A 21,488-nucleotide genomic window follows, 5' to 3' on the forward strand; every position below is an offset into this window, starting at 1 on the left:
GCTGTCCCTGATCCTAACCCCTCTCCTACGTGCTTAGCTCACTAGCAGACACCTTTGCCAGGTGAGCCGGGCACCAGTCATAAGGGAGGGAGCAAAGCGCAATGCCAGCCAAGCGGGGACAGTGCCCCAGCTGGGGGGACGCGCACGCCAGGCACTGAGCATCAGGTGCACTGGAGCAGGAGGTGGCCGAGCAAATCATGTTGGGCATGGAGCTCGGCTGGAGCTGTGGGTGGCTTGTTCTTCAGCCAAATTGTGCCGCTTGCCTCATGCCAGAGCTCCGTGCGAAGTCCTTGCACCTCTGCTTTGGGTGGGGTTGGCTTAGGAAGCCTTTGGCTGTCTTGTGAGCTCCATGCTTGCAGTAGGCTGTGCTGGAGGCAGGCAGGCCCCAGAGGGGAAACTGGTCCCCTTGGAGCCCATGGGCATTTGGTGACTGCCTGCCCCAGGCCTCGGGCTGTGCTGTTGGAGGGCTCCGGTTTGGGGCCTTTCTGCGCAGCTCGGGGCTGGAGCTCTCGCCCCACATGCGGGGAGGGTGCGGAGGACTCGGGAGCGCTGCTCCAGAGGTCAAGGGAGCCTTGGCTGGCAGGAAGGGGAGAGCTCCCGAGTGCCAGCGGTGGCCTGGTGGCTTGTACTTGTCCCCAAGGGATGGGACAAGCAGGGGCTCCCAGTGCAAAGCCCTCAGCTTTGCAAACTACGCTTACCACTCACCCGCTCTGCTGCACCTTGTGTCACAGGCTCGAGGCCACAGGCTGTGCTCCGCTCTCCCCAGCCGCGCCGCTCTTTTCCCAAGTGGTTTCTCTCCTCTGGCCCTCGGAGGTGTTCTCCTTGCTCTTCCAGCCTCCCTGGAGCAAGCTCTGTCCTCCCCTCGTGCACCCTCTTCTGCTAGGATGAATCCTCCATTCAAACCAGCTGCTCGGGTCTCCCCGTGCCACGGTTCCTTCTGCCCTGGGCTATGCCATGCTGCAGCTGCTGGCCTGAGAGCCACCAGGCCACCCGGCTCCCGGCTTTCCTCCCAGAAAGGCTTGCTCTGCACTGGGTTGGAGATTGGGGATCGCACATAGGGGACAGGCATCACTGTCGTTATCTCCGTGGCCGGCTGCTCTGCCGGGCCTGGCCGCTGTTCAGGTGGATCTGCGAGCTGTGTAGCGGCATGGCCGGAGGGCGCTGCTCCGGGACCCAGGGAAGGGCTCTTCCAAAAAAGCAGGGAGTGATCCTCCTCTCAGTCAGTTTTGAAGCATGTGGCTGGAGCTGGGATGTAGTTGCCTTCCAGCGCATGCTCCGGGGGAGAGGAGTGTGTCGGGGTGGCATTTTTGGTGCCTGAGCAGTCTAAGGAGAGCTGCCGCTTCGCTCCCCTGAGCAAGGGCCTGGCGCACGGATGCCGTGGGCTGTAGAGGAGCACGCACAGACTCACTGGGGCCGGTGGAGAGTGTGGAGCAGTTGGCAGGGGCAAGGGGGACAGTACAAAGCTGCCCTCTAAGCTGGGCCAGGGCTGGAGAAGTGCCCGCAGTGAGGGCTGGTTTACGCAGCAGCCCCACGGTGCCCACGTGAACTCCGTCCAGGCCAGAGCCGAGCCCTGTTGCGCCACAGTCCCGTGATGCTGCAGCCTGCCCCTTGGTTGCGGGCCAAGAAACGTGGAGCAGAGGCGTGGGTGGGAAGCCGGGGTCCCTGCCAGGTGCCAGAGGGCTGGTCCTGCAGGGTGGTGGGGAGAGGCCCACATACCTAGACAAACAGGCAGGAGCTGGGAGCAGCGGTGGGTGGGGTCTGAGCTCTGAATCACCCTTCCTGGGGCAGGGAAGGTGGAGTTTAGCCCTTTGTTCCCAGCCCCTGGAGCTGGTCGGACAGGAAGAGCAGATCGAGATCCTGCTGCAGGTTGGCGGGGAAGGTGGGTCGGAGGCTCCTGGCAGCTGCGGCCCTGCAGCACCTGCATGGCAGAGCGCGCAGGTAGGGACTGGGAGCGCGGCCTGCCTGCAAGGCTCTCCCTGCCTGCCGCTGGGTGCCAGGGGATGGACGCCGGAGCAGCCATGGCCTGATCCCCGCTGCCAAGATGTGTCGGCTCGGTGAGTGGGGTCTTGTCGAACCAGTGTCCACTGGGGAAAGAGGCACCTTGGACGGGGTAGCAGGGAACAAGAGGCCTGGATCCCAGTCTCCCCGTGGTGCTGGCCCTGCAGGCATCACCCACCAGGCTGCGGGGGCAGGAAGCAGACCCACAGGCCACAGCATTGCCCTCCTTGCTTCTCCGGTGCTGCCCAAGGACCTCGGGGGCACAGCTAGCTGAACACCTCTTCCTAGGAGCCAGGGCGCACGGCACCGCCTTGAAGCCGAGGCGCGGGATGCACCGTTTGCTCGGAGTAGCACGGAGCCGGGAAGGGAAACGAGGGCACCGGCCATTGCACGCTGCAAGCTTGGGGCCCCGGGTGGTGGGATGAGAGGTGCTGGGTGAAGGAGCCCCAGAAAGCAGGGGCCCCGTTGCCTACGGCACAGCTGTCTGCACCGGGCCCCGGGCTGGTCTAGGTGAGCAGGCGGCACAAATCTCGGTCCCACCCCGTAGCTCTGAGGCTTCTGCAGGAGAAACCTGTCTTGAAGCCCTTGGGGGAGTGGGGTCCCCGAGGTCCCCGTGCAGCACAGGCCTCGCCTGCCAGCCAGGTGTGCTGGGGTGGGGAAGGATATCTCGGGACTGGATGTTTGGTGACGGGTTAATCTTTAAAGCAATCAGGTTTTATAGGGAGTGATGGCATTTCCTTGTGGCCCAGCCAGAGCCCCGCGCCCACCTGCTGGGAGCTCTCCAAAACCAACCTGTGCCTCTGCCCAGGCGGGGGTCACGGGGCCAGGGGAGCGCCTGGCCTGCTTCTGCCAACACGGCTCGGGGGGTAGCGGGGAGGGAGGCAGGACTTCGTGCTCTGTTTTATGGTAGGGAGCAGCACAGGCGGGTAGCCAGGGGGCTGGATAGGGTTGGCCAGAGCTCATGCACCTTCCCTGACCCCCAGACGTCAGGGCGGCTGCCCAGCCCTGGCCTTATCACCTCTTAGGTGCTTTCCGTGAGCTGCCTTGGCCCTGGCCGGCAGGACTTGGAGGCACAGCTCCGTGTGCGTACGTGTCCTGGGCCCGTGCGCTGCTGCTGGGGTCACTCCCAAGGCTTGACCCCCTCTCTCACACAGACAACCTTGACCCTGGCGGGCACCAGAAGCTGCTAATGAAGACGGGGCTCATCCTCATTGTCATCGGCCACCTCAACTTCATCGTGAGTGCCCTGGTCCATGGGACCGTGCTGCGCTACGTGGCCAACCCCCAGGACACCATCTCCCTGCAGTACGCCGTCTCCAACATCGTCGCTGTGAGCTCCACGCTCCTGGTGCGTCTTCACGGCTGGCGGGGCGCAGTGATGGGGGACGGGGGTGGGCTGGGGTGTGTGGGTGAGGGGCTGGGTGGAGATGCCCTGTAAGTTAAAGATGGGGGCAGAGGGGAGCTTTTTTCCATGTGAATGAGGTTGCCAGGAACCGTGGGTCTGAGCAGTGGCTGGGTGAGGCCAGATCCCACGGCGGGGTTCTCCGTAATGCCGGACCTCTTTATTGCACCCCCGCCTTGGGGCTTTTATGGGTGCTGTGCCTGGGACAGCGAGGGCTGCAGCCTCAGCCCTGCAAACGCCCAGGTCCAGCGTGGGCCTGAGCAGGAGCATTGCGGTCCCCAGTCTCGTCTGAGGAGGCCGCTTGGGTTACAGATCCACAGGGACAGGGAGGGACTCCCACAGCATGAATGTACAGGGCCGAGCGCAGCGGAGCCCGCCCGCCCAAATCCATATACAGCCTGGTGAGGACCAGTGCCTGTGACAGGTCCATCCAGCAAAGGGGAGGATGGGACAGGGTGAAGGTAGGAAGTGCCAGAGGCAGCCTGGGGGCCCTTGGTGCCTGAGCAGGGCTTTGTCCAGCTGCAGGCCAGGTCCTTGTAGAGATCTAGGTGGCCCCAGTGGGTGTCAGGCCCCCAGCACGGCTCTGTGGGTTCAGTCTCGCACGTCCTAGCACACGGGGCACAAGCGGATCGTGAGGTGCTCGGATATGAAAGCCACGTGGGGCAGCATCCATGGAGCCGGGGCCAGCTCTGTGCAGGCTACCGTCAGCTTGGCAGAGCCTGGTGCTGCCCCTGCAAGAGCAAGGTCCATAGGAGCGGGACGGGGCCCGTTCAGGCCCTTAGGACTTCATCCCAAGGTGCTGCCGGCATCAAATGCTTGAGGAAAAGAAATGCAGGCCCACGTCCTATCCTTAGAGAACAGCTTTAGAGCCGCGGTGATCCTGGCATGCTCTCGTGGGACCCATGATGTCCCGGCTGAGCTGCCCATAGCCTTCCTAGCTCCTAACAACTGATCAGCCCCACTTGGGGGCTTGCCAGCGTGCATTAAGGGCACTGCATCAGGGTCAGAGCTGGACTCCTTGGGCGGGTGACCACCGCTGGGCCTGGCAGGCGGCTTCTTCCGGGGCTGAATGCCTACACGGCCACTTTGCTGCAGGCAGGCTTCTCTAGAAGCGGCTGTATCCGCGGGGCAGGGGGAAGCACTGACTCCCAGAGCGGGTGGTCATGATCCTGCGTCTCTCCTGGGCAGAACCAGCCATGCCCACATTAGAGGCGACCTCCCAGAAGTAAACCCATGGCAAGTCCAGCAGGCAGGCAGGAGCCCCTGGCTCCGGGGCAGGGGGTATTTGTGTGTGGGGTGTGCCAGCGTCTCCTCCCGTCTCTGTGCTCCCTTTGCAGACCATCTCCTGTGGCATCGCCGCCATCATGCTCTCCAGGTACCTCATGCAAACTGCCCTGGTAAGGATGAGGCTAATGGCACCCCCAGCCCAGCAAGGCGTCCTGTTGTGCCTGGGGAAGGGCTCAGGTTTCTCTCCTCGCTGCAGGGGATGGCCTCCCCACTCCTGCCAGCGGGCTGTGCATCTCCTCACTCTGCCCTGCCGTTTGCACTTGTGCAGGGCTGAGCACGCTGGGCGCTTGCCTGGCCTGGACTTGCCCTGCTGTGCCCCAGTGCCCCGGGGGCAGCTGCGCCTCTTAGTCACGGGCGAGGCACTCACATGTTCATGGCTCCATGCAGCCTCAACAACCCCTGCACCAGCGCCGGACTCGGGCAAGCAGCGCCCGGGCCTGGGGGACTGAAAGAGGGCGGCAGGGGGGTGGGTGTGCCCATGTCTGTGTGCGTGTGGTCATGTTGTAAGTGTGAATGTGTAGACTTGTGCATGTATATATGTGTGTGTGTGTGCATGTGGAGGTGTCCCTCTGTACGTGTGGGGGTGTACATATCCTTGTGTGTGTGTGCGCGCACGCGTGTGTGTGCATGCACATATGGAGGCATTCCTCTGTGTGTGTGTGTACACATCCCTGTGTGTGGATGTGTGCGTGCATACGTGTAGTCCAGTAGGTGTGCACATGCACAGATGCATTCCTGTGTGTGTGTGTACACACGTGTGTGCAGACACACAGATGCATTCCCGTGCGTGCATGTGGAGGCATCCTGGCTGTGCGGTGACACCCCCGCTCTCTCCCTGCAGAAGTGGGCCCTCTTCTCCCTCAGCGTGAGCAGCACCCTCCTCTCGCTCTTCTGCTCGCTGGGCCTGGCGGTCTCCATTATCCTCACCTTCGCCAACCACGGGCGTGCGCTGCTGGCCACCTGCACCTTCGCGGACGTGGAGCTGATCCAGATCTCCAGCGAATGCCCCTTTGACCCCACCCGTGTCTACGTAAGCACCCAGGGGGGCAGCTGGACCGGGAGCTCCTGTCCTCAGCTTCTGGGGTGTCCCCTTGTTGCTGGTAGCAGGCCCCCCTCACCCCTTGCTTGTCCTGCATCTCCCACCCTGAGGCACCGAAGGGCTGTAGCTGCTGGTGTGTTCAACTGTGTGGCAAGCTCCGGCCAGACCCCCTCTGCCGTACAGACAGAGGTGAGGGTGGACTGGGCTAGGGGGCCGAGCGGGAGAAAGGACCTGTGCACCCAACAGTGCCAGCCTGTGCTTCCTTGCAGGCCAGATCCTGAGGCTGGGAGGGCAGTGGAATGACTCCCAGGGCCAGGACCCAGCTTACACCCCCCCTGCGTCTCCTTGCAGAGCTCCACGCTGTCCCTCTGGACCATCTCCCTGATCCTGGACTTCGTGGAGATCATCTTCAGCACCCGGTGCTTCCTGCTCACCCTACGGCTCCTGCACCTGAGACTCTGCTGTGGGACCCGCAAGAAAAAGGTGACTCTCTGGCCCCGTGGTGCCCCCCTATCCACCTGCCATGGAGTGGCCTCAGCACTGCCCACACAGGGCCCCCAGCACTGTGACACCACTCAGGACCTGGTCCTGCTGCTCTGGGGCTGGCCAAGAGCCCTGAGCCCCTCCAGAAAGCGACCCTGTCCCTCGTAGTGCTTTGAGGAGCAGAGAGGGAGCTTGGCTCGCTCCTGATCATACAGCTGCTTGGTGTGGCCTGAGGTTGTGAAGCAGGTGCCCCCAGCCGTGTGGGTTGGCTTGGGCCCAACACTGCTGGAAACAGCCACACTCCTTCCCATCTAGGAGCTGCAAGTGCCACATTGCAGCCTGGCACTGCCTTGCCCCACCCAGATGTGCCCCTTGCACCCTGCTCCAAGGAGCTCCCCGCACCCCAGCCACCCTTCTCTCACAAGAGCTGCCCTTCGATGTTCCCAGGTCTCGCTGCAGGCTGTCCCGGCAGAGAACCTGGAAGCCGGCGAGTGTTGGGACCTGCTGAGACAGGACCGAGTGGAGGCGGTATGGCTCTGAGCGGCGCAGCCAGCCCTCATCACCTCAGCAGCCTGGCCGTGCCCCCCCACTGACTGTGCCATGCTGCCCTCACCCCAAGGGCTCCCAGCCTCTGCCCGCCCAGCAGCAGGGGGCTGTGGCATGGACCCAGAGCTGCTATGAAGGGAAGGGCTCCTCCTGCATCCCACGAGCAGCATGGCTGTGCTGAGCAGGCAGCGAGCTCCTTCTCTCTACACTGCGCTGCTGCAGGGAGCCCATTCCCCTGGCACCCGGGCTCACTCTGAGTGAGGCCGAGGGTCCCCGCAGACCCATGCCTGGGCAGACATCGGCGCCGACGGAGCCCCCTGCGCCCGGCTGCACTGAGACAAAACTTTATTCTGAAGTTATTAAAAGAACAAAAGCAGCCCCCCCCCACCGCGTGCACCCCGGGCCCTACGGAGTGGGACTAGCGCCTGCTGCGTCTCGTGCTGGGCTGCCCCGGGCTCCCCCCAGGCTGGTCCTGGGGAGAGAACTGAGGGAGGGGGCGAGGGCGGAGGGGCTGGCATGTGCCTGTGTGGGGCCTCTGTCTTGGTGCGTGTGGCAAAGTGCACGGGGTGGGGAGGGGCCGGCAGGCACCCCAGGACAGTGGGGTTGAGTGGGAGCTGGCATCTGCCCGTGCTCCAGGCTCTTGCCCAGATGCAGGAGGTGGGAGCCAGGGACTGGCTGTCAAGGACTGGGGATCACCATGGTCCCTTCTCCCCCCAGAGCTTCTCCTGCCCAGGCCCCTGTCAGTGGTGGCTCTCCCCTCTACCCTCAGGGGTGGTGGAGTGGCCAGAAGCTCAGGCGCCTCTGGCTGAGGCAGGGGGTCTGCTCTGGTAGGGAGCTGGGAGGGACAGCCTGTTCTCCCAGATCCCACGGTCCCTGGCATCCTTTTCCTCCTGCCCAGCCCCCAGCCCTGCATAGGATGGAGTGACCTTTCCTTTATCTCAGGCCCCCTTTTTGGCCTTGCCGGAGGGGGTCGGGCTCCTATTTTCCCCAGAGGCACTGAGCGAGGTCTTGTTCCCCAGCTGGGTGGTGGCGAGAGAAGCCCTGGCCCTCCGGCTGGCTCAGAGTTGGGCTGGGCTTGCTCTGCCCACTGCACCGGGGCTGCAGGGAGCCAAGTCTTGGAGAAGCCTGCCCGGGGCCCAGCTGCAGCTGGGGAGAGCCTGGGAGGCTGTCTCTGCGTGCACTCGGACCCTACCTGGCTGCATGCTGCTCCCAGCCGGGGCCTCCCTAGCTGCACCCAGGAGGCACCAGCAGGGCAGCCGGGCTTTCCCCTTGAGGGCAGGTACCAGGGCCAATACTGCTGAAGCCCCCTGACTAGGACTGTGGCAATGGAGAGGGTGGGGGTAGCCTGGCCTCACTCCTGCTGGAGGACCAGGCAGAGCATGGGGGAAAGGACGGCGGGTCCTGGCTACAGCAGGGGTTACTGCTGCGGCAGGCGCTCAGCTGACCTGGCTCCCCACCCCCACTGGATACAAGGCAGAGGTCTGGCATCTCTTCCCCTCCTGCAGAGAGAACGGGGCTGAGCTGCACCCCCGCCCACAGCACAGCAGAGCAGCCTGCAGCTCCAGTCAGGAGACTACCCCCCCCCAGCTCCTCAGAGCAGCCTCTGGCCCCAGCCCCACCAAGCGCGTAGGTGAAAGTGGCTCGTGACCCCCCCTGCCCCCAAAAGAGCTGCACACTCACACGTACACATCTATGGATGTAGCATTGGGGAAAGGGAGCAGATAAGTCGAAGACGTTGGCAGTGCTGGCGCTTGGCGGGAGCACGTCCCCCGGCCCCAGCCCCAGTCCCGAGGGCGGTGGGACACGGGTCTCCCTGTTGGAGCCGGTGCTGTTGTGAGGTCAGGTGTCGTGGCGGCTGCGGGCGGCAGGGGACGCGGCCCATCCCTGCCAGGCGGCGCTGGGGCGGGCTCAAAACTGCGAGGCGCTGCTGGGGTCGCACTGCAGCAGCCGCACGATGGACGGGTCACTCTTGGCACCTTTGATGAACTCTTCCAGAGACAGTTTGCCTGGGTGGCAGGGCAAGACAGGGCCTCAGGTCACAGATGGCTCCACTAGGAGCTGCCTGGGCAGGGAGCTGGGAGGGCCCTTGGTCCCGGGCAGTGGCTTCACTCCCCCACCACAACCCCTAGCAGCCAGCTCCTGGGCACCGCAGCTCTTCTGGAGACAGCGACCCTGGGACAGCAGCCTGTGGTCCCAGGCACATGGCAGCTGTGTCCAAGCCAGCATGGTGGTGGTGTGGGGGAAGCAACATCTTGCAACCTGCCGGGAGGGGCCCAGCCCCACGATCCAGCTTTTAATCGGTGTATGCATGCCCCCCCTCCGCTGGCCCGGGGATTTAGCCATGCGCCTGCACCCTAATCCCCTGGGGCTCCGCTTGCTTACCATCGTTATTAGTATCCATCTGTCGGAAGATTTTCTCCGTTCGTTTCTCGGGGGTGGATTCATCCTCAGGCATCTTCATCACCGAGGAAACCATTTTGTAGATGGCCTTAGGGGAGGGAAGTGGGCAGGCAGTAAGGGACCAGGGAGCTGAGTGAGGGTAAAGACCTGCTGCCTGAACGCCTCCAGGAGACCCCCGAGACGACCCAAGCACAGCTCTCAGGGGCACTCCCAATGGATAGAGCCCGTTTAAAGTATTAATGCAGCGCAGCAAGGGAAGCAGTGGCACAGACGTGATTAAAACGAGAGGCATTGGCAGGTGGGAGCTGCCTCCGGAGGGACCCAGCTCCCAGCCACCCTCGCGGGGAGGTAGCTGTAACTAATGTACAAGGAGCTCTTCCAGTCCGAGCTAGACCTGGCACTCGGGCAGTGATGGAGACAGGGCTGGCAAGGCCACCCATGCCTAGGCTGGAGCCTGCATGACCCTCACAGCACCTGTGTTCATGCAGCCTGGGGTCCCTATCCAAGCCTCAGCCCTTGAAGAGTTGTGCGGCAACCCAGGGCTTGGCTAGTCAGCAGGGCTGGGTCACTGGGCAGGCGACAGCCAGGTTGGCCGACGGGCACACACGGCACAGCACACCCGTGTGCAAGGGGTGGCTCCGGCAGGACCCCGCTGTGGCTGCCACAGCCCCAGGACAGGCTCATGGCTCCAGTGCAGCAGTTGCAGCTCCTGCCCTCAGCTAGGGTGGGGCTGCAGAGGGTGGCTCGGGGGCAGCGAGCTGCTGCTTATGGAAGCTCACGCAGCTCTGATTCCGTTGTCTACAAGGTGCAAACCTCCCCTGCCTTCGATGGACTATGGCTATAGTGGGCAGGGAGCCATGGCTGCCACAAGAGGGAGCGTAGGAGCAGGCTGGGGAGAGCAGGCACCGCAAGTACACACACACACCCCCACCCTCCGCTTGGACTCACACACACACACCCCCACCCTCCGCTTGGACTCACACACACACACCCCCACCCTCCGCTTGGACACACACACACACACCCCCACCCCTCCACTTGGACTGGGCACTTGCAGTGGCTCCAGCCCAGCCTGGGCCGGGTTGTGGGGAGCAGGAAGAGAAAGTGGGGAATCAGTCAAACCCCAGCCCCCACATCTATGCTCATGCTGGGGACCAGGTTGGGTTCCCTCTGGCCACCCAAGGAGCCTGGCACTGGGGCTCAAGTCCTCCCTGGCACCTGATCTCAGACCCCATGTTCACCTGGCTCCTGGGCTGGACTAGGTTGGATGCTGCTGGGTCCTTCCTCTGCAAATCCCCCCCTGGTCTAGCAGCCTCGGCCGTGATCCCTCTGGCATCCCCGAGCTCCCAGCAGTGACGATACCAGCCCTGCTGGGCCGCCGCAAGCCCAACGGTCTCCCCATGGGACACGGCGTTGGCGCTTTACTTCCCAGGAGCTGGCTCCAGGATCCGCACCCATGGCTCCCCCAGGCACAGCTACATTTGCTGTAAACAGGTGTCACCCTGCCATCGTGGGAACCGGAGCCTGCCAGGCACACCGCCCATATGCCAACAGCAGCAGGGTGGGTGTCCGCACATCTCCTGTCTGCACCAGAGCCAGGCAGAAGGGGCTGGGAGGGACAATGCCCTCACCCTTGCCCTCCGGTAATCTGGTCAGCTCGCCATCCAGCCGGCTAATCTCCATTAAATTCAGATCCACAATCTGCTCTCTGCAGCCCCACCAGGCAGGGAGCAATGAGCTGTACCCAGAGGAGGGAAGGAGGGGGGAACAGAGAACTGCCTGCAGGGAACCAGGGAGCCTCTCTATTATGTGCCTGCCCTTATTCAAAAGCTGCCTGCAAACCTCTCCTGCCGCAGTGCTGGGGGGAGGGAATCTGCTCCTGCTTCTAGCCTGCAGCCCCCTCCCTCAGCAAGGCAAGCAGCTCTTGGTACTCTCTCAGCCCAGAGCAGCCTCTCCTGCCAAGAGGGGCACACGCAGGCAGCCTGCCTCCACCCGGGACAAGAGAAACACGGCTCAGGCAAGAGGCCAACCCACAGACCCTCCCTGGCTGCCCTGTCCCTAGCCCCGTCACTGCAGGATGGGGTGTGGGGATGGGGCTCCATCCCCAGAGGGTGTTTCACATTTACTCTGCACAGGGGCAAGGCACTGAGCAGGAGGCAAAGCAGGAGAAAAGCAGGACCTTCGATGTGGGGGAGCAAGGGCCTGTGCTACTGCAGGGGCTCCCAGGCCACAGGTTGTCTGTGATGCCAAGGTTGGGGGGCCACAGAGTGCACCATCTCCCCAGCCTTTCATGATGAAAGGGTGATGGTTGGGTGCATGCTGGCTGGGGCCCTGAGAGGTGGGGAGCTGCTGGAGGACCTCTATTGATGGCCCGCAGAGCAGCATACAGCAGGGACCTGGCTGGTGGGATCCCCCAGCCTCACCCCACTGCAGCCACGAAGGGAAGGCATCCCACATCTGGACTGGGCCCTTACAGAGGGCAATACCGCCTCACCCAGTGCAGGGAACTCCACAGACACCTGACACCGAGGAACCCCCGTGGTACCTGCACGATCTCCAGCATCTCCTCCCGGCTGATGTAGCCATTGCCGTCCAGGTCATACATGCTGAAGGCCCACATGAGCTTCTGCTCCAGCTTGCCCCGCGAGGTGACACTCAGGGCGATTATGAACTCTCGGAAGTCGATGGTGCCATCCCCATTGGTGTCGAAGGTGCGGAAGACGTGCTCGGCGAATTTGGAGGCGTCGCCGTAGGGGAAGAAGTTAGCGTAGATCTTCTTGAACTCCTCCACATTGAGGATCCCGGTGGGACAGTCCTTGAGGAAGCCCTTGTACCACTCCTGCAGCTCCAGGTCCGAGAACTCCGTGTTCTCCCGCAGGTCCTGCAGCATCTCCGGGCGCAGCTTGCTGTTCTGCTTCCCCATGGTCACGCCCGAGCCTGGGTCTGGGGCCTAGGAGCGAAAAGAGGTGAGAAAGGCATGCGCCGGGTCACCCCTTCTGCCCACCAGGTGCAAGCATCTCTCAGGGACTGGGTTACGCAGGTGGCCATCAGCTGGTCTAATGGTCCCTGCCTGCCATAAAGCCTACGAATTGCCCTTTGTGACTTCATGGAAAGTATCACAGACTTTCCTAGGTTGGCCCCATCACCTAGGAAATGCTGCCCCCATTAGAGCTGACCGGCATCTCTGTGGGTGTGCTGCACCTGACACCCTGGGGTGCTAATACACAACCAGGGTTCCCAGGTGCTCTGGTTGTGCACCAATAAGCAGGCCAAGCTTGCACACCTCAAGGCACCTGAGCCAGCCTGAGGCAGGACTCTTCCTCCCACCTCCCCACCACCCTCACAGCCACCTCAGGCTAGCAGGAAGAATGGAGGCCATGTCCAACTACACCATCCCAGGGATGCAGCTCATTGCCTTCCCACGTGGTCAGGCTGCCAGTCTGCCCATGGCATGCTGACCCCTCACACAGCAGGCCTGGTCCACTCAGCCAGGCACCCTTGCACAGGGACTGAGCCTAAGGAGGGCAGGGTGCAGGTATGAAATGGGGGGCAGCAGGGCGGGGGGGTCTTTCCCTGCCTATTCGCAGCTCACCCCACTGAGGGCACTGCTCTTGCTGGGCCTGGTTCTGGGGCTGCGGGCAGGCTGGCATCACTGCACCCCAATCCCCCCCTCACTACCCAGTACTCACTCTCACAGCTCCCCTGAGAGCTCCCCCAAGCCACCTCCTTTGTTGTGGGCTCACCTGGGGCCGTGCTAACAGGGCAGGGGCTGCCTTCCCTAGTGAAGGTCCTGCCAAGGCCCCAGAAGCACAGAACAGGTTGCGGGGCAGGCAATCAGGGGCTGCCCAAGCCCTGGTTTCTCCAACAGAGCTGCAGACACACCACAGACAGCCTGGCTTGGCTGTGGCCACTGGCTCCCTGTGCTCCAAAGCAGCAAGCTCAACCCCTCCTGCTCCAGGCCAGGCCAGGCAGATGGGAATAGCATGTCTGGCTCGGGACCCCATGCCAGTGCTGACCACAGCACGTGGCAGGGAGCTGCTCCAAGCCAGCTGGACGTTAGAGCCCCACTGAGCCCACGCTAGAGACCCGTGCACACAGATGAGTCAGCGCAGTTACACTTCCAGCTGACACCGTGAAGCCAGTTCCTGAGCCGTCACCAGCACACAGACAGGCAACCACCCCGTGTCCCTTCTATGGCTCATCTGCCTAAGGCCTTGATGATCCCTGCCCCGGGCACAGCTCCCGAGCACCCTTCTCCAGCCACGCGCACACGTATGCACCATTCCTTGGGCAGCCAAAGGGAGGCCTGCTGGGGTGGCTGCCATTTACAGCCCACTAATGGGCCAGCAGCTGGAGAGCTTCCCTGCAGCAATCCCTGGGCAGCTCTGCTCCTCATTTGCATAAGTAATTGCCAGCTCATTAGGCACAGAGCTGCATCCATGCCTAATGAGGAAGAGGGGCATCAGGTGTAGAGAGCTGTGGGGGCTGCAGCAGGCGGGGAGCAGGTAGGCAGCCCGTCTACAGGGATTCCCGAGTCATTGCTCCAGTGCACTAGGATGCCCCAAAGCCCTGGGATAGACTGGCCCTGCTCAGGGCAGAGATGCCGTACTAGGGGATGCCTGCCAGCCCCAGAGCAGGGGCCAGCTGGGCCCGAGACCTCCCGGAGGAGGGGGCCCATGAAAGCTCTTCCCCTTGTTCACCCCAACATTGAGCCTATACATCTCCCCCCTACTCCCTATTACAGCCTGTGCCCAGCCCCACCTGCTCCCCCATCACTCCCTCTGTCCTGTCACTGGCCCCCCTGTAAATCTCCCCCCACCCCTCTATTACTCAGCTCCTTTGTGCTCCCCAGCTCCCATTCTCCCTGTCCCTGGTTCATCTAATAGCAGAGCCCTGCCCTGTAGACAGCAGCTACCAGGCACAGCCCAGAAGAGAGGAGCCATGTCATTACAGCCCACCCAGGGCTGGGCTAATGGCACTGGCAGGGCTGGCCAGGGCCATGCAGGGCGCAGGTGCTGCTTGTTGTCTGGTGAATGATGCCCAGGCTGGTGAGACTGAAATGCATCTGGGTCCATGGCATCTTGTTACCCTTGCACTCAGCTCCCTGCCTTCGAGGTGCAGGGAGAAGCCATCCTGAGCTGCCCAGGCCCTAGCACAAGTCCCAGCACCAGCCCCTGGTGGCGCTGCGACTTTGGGGGACATGGAGCAGTACAGCCTGGCAGGATGACTGGGGGGGGGGGGGGGCTTCAGGTGGCTGGTAGGAAACAGGCTGCAAAACCAGGAGGGAGACTCGAGCAGGAACCACCGCAGAGCGGCACGAATCAGCTGGGAGGAAGGTAGCTTTTAGGATCCAGCAGCAAGGCAGAGATCCTTTGCTTTCAGGGAAGCAGCAGCTTTTCCATACACATCCGCTGCCCCCCTTCAGCGTGCTCCCAGCAGCAATGGGCACCCAGCACCCCACACGCACGGCTATGCCAGGGGCACGTCCCCTGGCTGCAGGCTTATCCCCCCACAGACAGCCAGGCTGGTCTCCCAGGGGAAGTTTTCTTCCCAGTGCCGTGCCACTACAGCTTGCAGTCACCACAGGGTCTGATGTGGCACCAGTCAGACGCTGCTCTGACTGGCAACTGTACGTGCAGGGGCCGGCCGGGCTGGGCTGGGCTGCAGACAGGGTCATAAAATGCAGCAGTCCTGGCATGGAGTGTGCTTCTCTGAGCCTTGCAAGTGTATGGGCAGCTCTGTTCACCGGAGCGAGCACCACAAACAGGCAGAACCTGTGAGAGGAGGAGGAGGAGGAAGGTGGCTGGGCAAGATGCATCCTAGAACTAGGGAGTTTCTTTCCCCTCCCCTCACTTTTTTCCATTGCACTTGACACTCTTGGGTGCTATGTCTGGCTGCAGGAGCGAGACAGGCCCCTCCACAGGACCTGCATGCCAGCAGGGTCAGCTCTGCACTGCCTAGCTCCCCCCAGCCCCATGGCACTACTCCAGGGGACCCATTCAGGCTCTCTAAGATGCCAGGTACCTCCAGCTGGGTTAGTTCAATTAGGATGTAATGAAAGCAGAGGCTGGAGCCATTTGCTACTTAGGCACCGCAGCAGGAGACTTGAATCTCCATGTGTTCAGCCTACTGGAGAGCCCTGAGATGCACCTACAAGAGGTAACTGATTTGCCAGGGAGCCTGAGCTGGGATGCAGCAGCAGAGAAGAGGCGTGTGATCCTGTCCAGGAGGGTTGTAGGAGGGAGCAGGACCAAAATCTGCAGCTCAGGCCTCAGACATGGGTCTCTCGCCACGTGCTCCTTGGGTTCAAGCCTTTGCAAAGCAAAAGAACTGTGGAATGACCCCGAAGCAAGCCTCAAGGAGAGACTGGGTCCAGCCACCGAGGAGGGGGGAGCTCACTGCAGCAGGAGCTCAGAGCTGGAGCGTGGATACACCTCACTCAGAAGCTGTATCGGGGCCACCTAAGAGAAACCAGCACTGCTGCTCATCTGCACACCGTGTTATCACAGCAGCCCCATGTTTCTGCCCTCTCCCGATTGCCTCCCCACCCCCTCCCTCCCATCAGCGAAGGACAATTTCACGTCACTGCACACCACCAGTAACTGCAGAGATGCATCATCCTAGAGCATGAGGCAGACAGGACCAGTCCTCACACTCGCGGGAGCCAGTGTGGGATGCTCTTGGCCGCTTGTCTGAGAGGGAAGTGCCCCCGGGACATTCAGGAGGTGGCAGATCTGTAGCCAGGAACACGCAGGGAGAAAGAGAATTTCAAAGGCAGTTTCCAGATGTGCCCAGTGCTGGCTTGCGGCCTGGGCAGGGACTGGAGCAGTGGCTCAATAGGCCGTTTCACAGCTATCTCAGCACAGACTTTGTACCAGAAATAAAACAGAAGCCTTGGAAACACATCCTCCGTTGGAACGAGCTGCGAGGAGTGGAGGACAGGGAACGGCAAGGTCCGTGGGAGAGAACACCCCATTTTTAATGCACAGCAACTTCCCTATTCATCCCCTGAGCAGGTGAGACTGTAGGCATGACCCATCGCAGCCCTCCCCAGCCACAGCTTCCCAACAGCTAAGTACGACAGGTTTTAAGCAGGTGGTGGCTGCCTGTTCCTTGGAGAGCAGCACTAGCCAGCGGGCACGTCAGGCTAGAAAGGCACACTTGACCCAAGTGTGCTGGGGAGAGAGGAGTGCCAGGAACAGCATCTGATGTAGGGATGCAGAAGTGGAGAGCCCTGAGCCTGGTGGGCTCTGAGCGATGCACACAGACAGGCCACAATCCCTAGGGCAGCCAGGTTCAACCACAACCTTCCAGTTCGTGGGGGACCAGCAAGGATGGGCTTTGGTCCTCAGTGCACCAGCTTGCTATATCCCCCCGTGACCTGCCTGGTGAAAGCAGCCCAACATGCTCACACGCACAAGCCCCTGCTCCCAAGGAGCAACATGTGCTAATTAGCCTTCTGCTTGGGGCTAGGATGCCGAGAGGTTAAGTGACCTCCTCAAGGTGACAAAGCCCGTCTACGGCAGAGGCGGGGACAGAGCCAGGCTCCCAGCCCCATCCCTGGGTCCCCCGTGCTCAAGATTTCACCCTGGAGTTTCTCTCAGCCCACTTGTCACTTGCTGGAAGATCCAAACACCAGCGCCAGGAGCTGCCCCGGAGGCCTGGGTTCTCAGCCTTGTGCCCCAATGCTGTAGTGGGCAAGCCAACCCCTGAGCTCAGCATGGGCTCCAATGGGGCCGTTGCTCAGATGTCCATGCTGGAGACATGCGGTTAGTTGATGGCCCCACTACTCCTGACCAGCTGCCAGTGAGTAGCACGCTGATGGTGCCAAGAAGTGTAAGGATTTGTCCCATGTAATTGGGAGCGATTCCTCCAGTGTCCTTTTCCAGCCTGCTTTGCAACGTCCTGATTGGGTTTGTCTTTCCAGCTGGCTCCGCACGTAGCCAGAGGCTCTCACTACGCCATCCGCAGCGACACCACGCCTGCTCCCCTGCCCCATGGCCTGGTTCACTGAGAACGCAGCAAGGTGCGATGTCAGCTCACGTTCTTTCTGAAGTGCGTTTGCCAACCATTAATCCCATCTCCCCGATGGTGCCTGTAGATGACATTGCCGACTTCTCAAGGTCCCATTCTCCGGCAGGATCACGGCATGCTCGCACGTCGCGATGTCAGCAGTGAGACGAGCTGCCCTCCACTCTACTTGTTTATAGGATCGGGGGAGGCAGTTTCTCCCTAACATTTGCTCAGCCTTTGAGTGCTGGAGCTACTGCAAATGCCTGATTTCTCAGTGCAGAACAAAAGCATCCCCACTGCATCCCCACTCCCCTGCCACAGAAATGCCCTGCCCGGGTGGCTCCCTCGACACCTACAGTGGTGACATGTGCCTCGTTCACATTGCTGCAACCCTGCCTGGCACTGCTGGAGGAAGTTCCCTGCACACAGCCCCCACCTCCTGGCCTCAGAGAACCACTGGCTGACTTAGGCCAGAGTCGGGGTGGATGGGCATTAACGGCCCATCTGTCTGCAGAGGCCTAGCCTGAGCCCTGCCTGGAAAGCAAGTACTGGCGGCAAAAGCTTCAGAACTGGGTCAGCTGCCTTTTGAGAGGTTTATTTTCAGCTCTGCGCGCCGGAGCCGCGTAGGCCGGGACGGTAGCGCCTGGCGGAGCCAACGCCTTCGCCTGCCTACTCTCCATTAATATTTAACTGGCTCTTGACAGCAATCATCCTGGTGTCCCAACAACACCCGCCAGGGCCAGGGCTGGGGAGGGGGGGGCGTGGGTCAGTGGCTGCTTGAGGGAGGGCAGGCCACAAAACCCCACAGCTCTGCTATGGAGAGGAAGGGCAGTGGAGGCGTGCGGAGGGCACGGTGCAGGGGTCCAGAGGGAAAACGCAGTCACAGCAAACAACCACTTCACTGCTCACGAAGGGCAGCCAGGAGCCAGGCCCCAGGAAGGCTTGGAGCAAAGCAAGCACCAGGGAAGGACAGAAGGAGACCAGATCCCTGCCCTGTTTGCCTGTGACACCAGCCTGCAAGCTTTCCTAATGTCCGTGAGCCTAGAGGCCCTCTGGATTACACAGCTGGCAGGGGCACAGGTGCCAGGACCATGTGGCCCTGAAGCTGACACCTGTCACACAGGCAGCCTGGTCCCCGCTCAGGGGCTCTGGCTGGAAGAGCCTGGCTGCAGGTAAAGCTGGCAGCTCCCTGCTAGGGGAACGATAAGGACAGACATGCAGCGTGGGTCTCGGAGGGCTCTGGTGGGCCCTCTCCTAGGAGACCAGGCCCCTCACACAGGAGAGGCTGGGAGCAGCGCCCAGCACCCTGCACAAATTCTGACCACAAGACAAGGGGAGACCAGGTGCCCTCAATGCTGGACCTCCTCTCGGGTCACCCCACCTTTCCCCTCTCCCCCGCCCTCTGCAGAGTGGGTTTCAGCAATGCACCAGATCCATGCAGCAGGACTTCCCAGGCCTCCCACGGGTGCAGCAGGTTAAGCAAAGAACAGCTGCAAGAGCTAGCAGGGCTCGAAGCTCGGACCAAGCCCTGCCTCTGGCCCAGAGGCTCAGCCTCTGCTTGCAGGAGGAGAACCAGCAGCCAGCCATAGCAAACCAGCTTCCTGGACCCCCACCTGCGCCTGCACCTAACCCCAGTGTGGCTCAACAGTGCCACCTCCTGGGTGCAGGGCTCTGACCGGGAGGGCTGGAAGTTTCCAAGCCAGGGAAGTCCCACTGAAAGGTAGCAGCATTTGGTGCCTCATCCCCTTCAGCTACTTGGAACAACCCCAATCCATTTGCCCCCTCACCCCCCAAACTGCTTCCTCCACAAGGGTCCCCTACCAGAGAGACTCCTGCCATCTGCCACTCTGCTCTGCGATCAGGTCCCAGGCTGCAATGAGCCCCGCAGCTGGATCTGCAGCCGCAACCCCCCCCACAGCCCCTTCACCCCTACCAGGAATACGCTTGCTGCTGAGCTGTGTCTCAGGACCAAGCTTCCAGTTCCTGCCCCAGGCAAATCCCAGCAGAGGTTCCCCTTCCCCTCTCCCCGCAAGGCCCAGCCATAGCAAGATGCCCCTCTGTCCCTCCCGGTTCTGTGTTCAATAAGCTTGCTTGCTGCATCCGTGGGAAGCAGCGATCCAGCATTAACACTAGAAGAGGCACCCGGCGGGAAGACCAGCGAGGCTCTGTTGGAAGCTGTTTTCTTCCACCCCCCCACTACAGACATTAATACACATGCACACGAGATACCCCCCACCGCGCACACAGCACAGACACGGCTCCCCAGGTTCACATTCGATACGTTACTCACACAGAGAAGAGCAGAGGTGGGACCGGAGATCCAGGAGCTGGAAAGAAGTTGAAAGGGAGTCAGCCAGTGTCAGCAATCTGCCCAACACAGAGGCATCTGCATTCGCCAGCTCGCACGCGAGAGACTCAGGCCTGGAGCCGCACTGATGCCAGGCTTCGCTCCCACCCCCCCTTAGGCACAATGCCCGAGCAAGCAGATGAGCCTCACGCTGCATCCCAAGCTGGGGCTGGCAGAGCCAGCCTCCCCAGGGACGCGGGGTTCTGGAGGAAGTGAGAGCTCCCACCCCCGGATCCCAGCGCCCAGGACTGCTAGTGCGACAGCTCACGGGGACAGGGAACTGTTCTCTCAGCCCTGCTGGGTCACGGGCAAGCGGGGCGTCAGTGTGGCCTGCCACACACCCCCCGGCAGCCCCCTTGGATGTGCCCCAGCTGGTGGCTTTCTGCGGCAGCCCTCCAACGAGCCGGCCTGGGTCTTGGGGTGAGAGCATGCTGCCAGGACGCAGGGTGCAATGCAGGGCTTGGTCCAGAGATGCACACGCACCCAGCCCAGTGCCCGATCTGATCGCATTTCTGAGCAGGAGAGGATGCTCCCTGGGAAAGGGACTCCAGGCCTGGATCCAGCAGTCGTTCCACCTTCATGCCCTTTGCAGGGACACGGTCCTGCTCCCTCACCTGCCAGAAGCTGCTTCACCCCCAACCCCACCCAGTCTTGCCCTCTGTACAGGCACCCTCCATCACCAGCACCCCCTCTCCGGAGCCTCCCACCTCTCTCTCTGATGCCCCCCCAAACACCTACTGCCAGGGGCATCCGAGGGGGGGGGGGGGCAGCAAGCGGCCAGGCCGAGGCAAGGAGTCCCCCGAGGCCTGGAGAGCCTAGATGTGCTTCTCTGTGTGGCAGGGGGACGAAGCGAGGGTGCCAGATGGATGCCGGCACCCCGGAAAGCGAGCTGCAGAGGAGGGTGGGCGGCTCTCCAAGGGACGCGCTCCAGCACCCTCCGCCCCCTCCTCAGACACGCTGCCTCCTTCCCCGCTCTGGCAGCAGGGATTGAGGAGGGTTGGCACGCGCCGCACGCTTCCCCCCAGCAAAGCGACGGAGCCCCCCAGGCCCCCCGCCAGGGGCCACAGGGGCTCTGCATGCCCCCGGGAGCCTGGCGCAGGGGGGCTGGCACCGCACTGGGGGGCACGGGCCAGCCGGGGGCACGGAGCGGAGGTGCCCCGGCTCTCCCAGCCGACTCCCGGGCACCGCCGCATCCCAGGGCACGGCGGTGGGGGGCTGCCCAGCCCCGGGCACTGCGGCACGGGGCCCCCGGGCGGAGCCGCAGCGGAGCCCCCCGCCCCGTCCTACCTGCCCGGCGAGAGGAGCTGCTGCTGCGCTGCCGCGGACGCTGCGCCCCGCCGGGCGGCCCGGGCGGCGGGAGGGGGCTGCTATAGGCTGGGCGGCCGGCGCGGCGGCTCCCGGCCCGGGGGAGGCACCGGCCCGGCCCCCGCCCCGGCCCCGCCTCCGCCTCCCGCAGCCCGCCCGGGGGGGCTCCCGGGCCCGAGCCCGCTGCCCGCGCCTCGCCCGCCCGCTCCCCCGCCCCCGGAGCACGGGCAGGCTGCGGGGCAGCCCCGGGGCAGCTGCCGGGGGGGGGGGCAGCGGGGCAAGGCTGCGTGTCCCTGCCCCCGCCCGGCTGGAGGCGCAGCCCCGAGCCCACGGCCGCTGCTCCCTGCCCGCCCCGCTGGAGACGGCAGCCCCCATGCCCACGGCCCACCCACGGGAGACGGCAACCCCCGTGCCCACGGCCGGCTGCCCGGTGCTCCCTGCCCACCCATGGGAGACAGCAGCCCCCATGCCCACGGCCGGCTGCCCGGTGCTCTCTGCCCACCCACCGGAGACGGCAGCCCCCATGCCCACGGCCAGGTGCTCTCTGCCCACCCAGTCCCTGCCCAGCAGGAGACCGCAGCCCCTGTGCCCATAGCCAGCTGCTCAGTGCTCAATGCCCACCCAGCTGCAGATGGTGTTGGCAAGACCTGCTTATGCCGGAGAGACAG

The 21,488-nt window shown here is 63.0% G+C and overlaps 2 protein-coding genes across 3 annotated transcripts; one reads left to right on the top strand and one right to left on the bottom strand.

Annotated features, from left to right (window-relative positions):
* Positions 1–1,777: 1,777 nt before the first annotated feature.
* On the top strand, positions 1,778–7,131 carry TMEM54 (transmembrane protein 54). Its single transcript, XM_006267986.4, has 6 exons — positions 1,778–2,054; positions 3,153–3,346; positions 4,738–4,797; positions 5,529–5,717; positions 6,078–6,209; positions 6,657–7,131. Exons 1-6 carry the CDS (start codon positions 2,042–2,044, stop codon positions 6,747–6,749), a joined length of 681 nt encoding a protein of 226 aa, XP_006268048.2. The 5' UTR covers positions 1,778–2,041; the 3' UTR covers positions 6,750–7,131.
* HPCA (hippocalcin) lies at positions 7,084–20,904 on the bottom strand. Of its 2 annotated transcripts, XM_014611139.3 has the most exons (5): positions 20,803–20,904; positions 19,459–19,495; positions 11,701–12,105; positions 9,138–9,243; positions 7,084–8,761 (listed from the first exon to the last, which is right to left on the bottom strand). In XM_014611139.3, exons 3-5 carry the CDS (start codon positions 12,076–12,078, stop codon positions 8,664–8,666), a joined length of 582 nt encoding a protein of 193 aa, XP_014466625.1. In that variant the 5' UTR covers positions 12,079–12,105; positions 19,459–19,495; positions 20,803–20,904; the 3' UTR covers positions 7,084–8,663. The 2 variants fall into 2 exon arrangements, with proteins under 2 accessions (XP_014466625.1, XP_059585544.1); XM_059729561.1 differs by lacking the exons at positions 19,459–19,495; positions 20,803–20,904 and adding an exon at positions 12,899–13,443.
* Positions 20,905–21,488: the final 584 nt, after the last annotated feature.

The sequence above is a fragment of the Alligator mississippiensis genome, chromosome 6 (assembly GCF_030867095.1).
Source record: "Alligator mississippiensis isolate rAllMis1 chromosome 6, rAllMis1, whole genome shotgun sequence".
In the NCBI taxonomy this organism is placed as follows: Eukaryota; Metazoa; Chordata; order Crocodylia; family Alligatoridae; genus Alligator; species Alligator mississippiensis.

Coding starts and splice junctions, on each gene's coding strand:
- TMEM54 (XM_006267986.4), top strand. Junction 5,718..6,077: donor TTGACCCCACCCGTGTCTAC/GTAAGCACCCAG, acceptor GTCTCCTTGCAG/AGCTCCACGCTGTCCCTCTG. Junction 6,210..6,656: donor GTGGGACCCGCAAGAAAAAG/GTGACTCTCTGG, acceptor CGATGTTCCCAG/GTCTCGCTGCAGGCTGTCCC.
- HPCA (XM_059729561.1), bottom strand. CDS start 13,159: ATGGGGTCCCGAGCCAGACATGCTATTCCCATCTGCCTGGCCTGGCCT. Junction 12,106..12,898: donor CCCTGTTAGCACGGCCCCAG/GTGAGCCCACAA, acceptor TTTCGCTCCTAG/GCCCCAGACCCAGGCTCGGG. Junction 9,244..11,700: donor AGATGCTGGAGATCGTGCAG/GTACCACGGGGG, acceptor CCCTCCCCTAAG/GCCATCTACAAAATGGTTTC.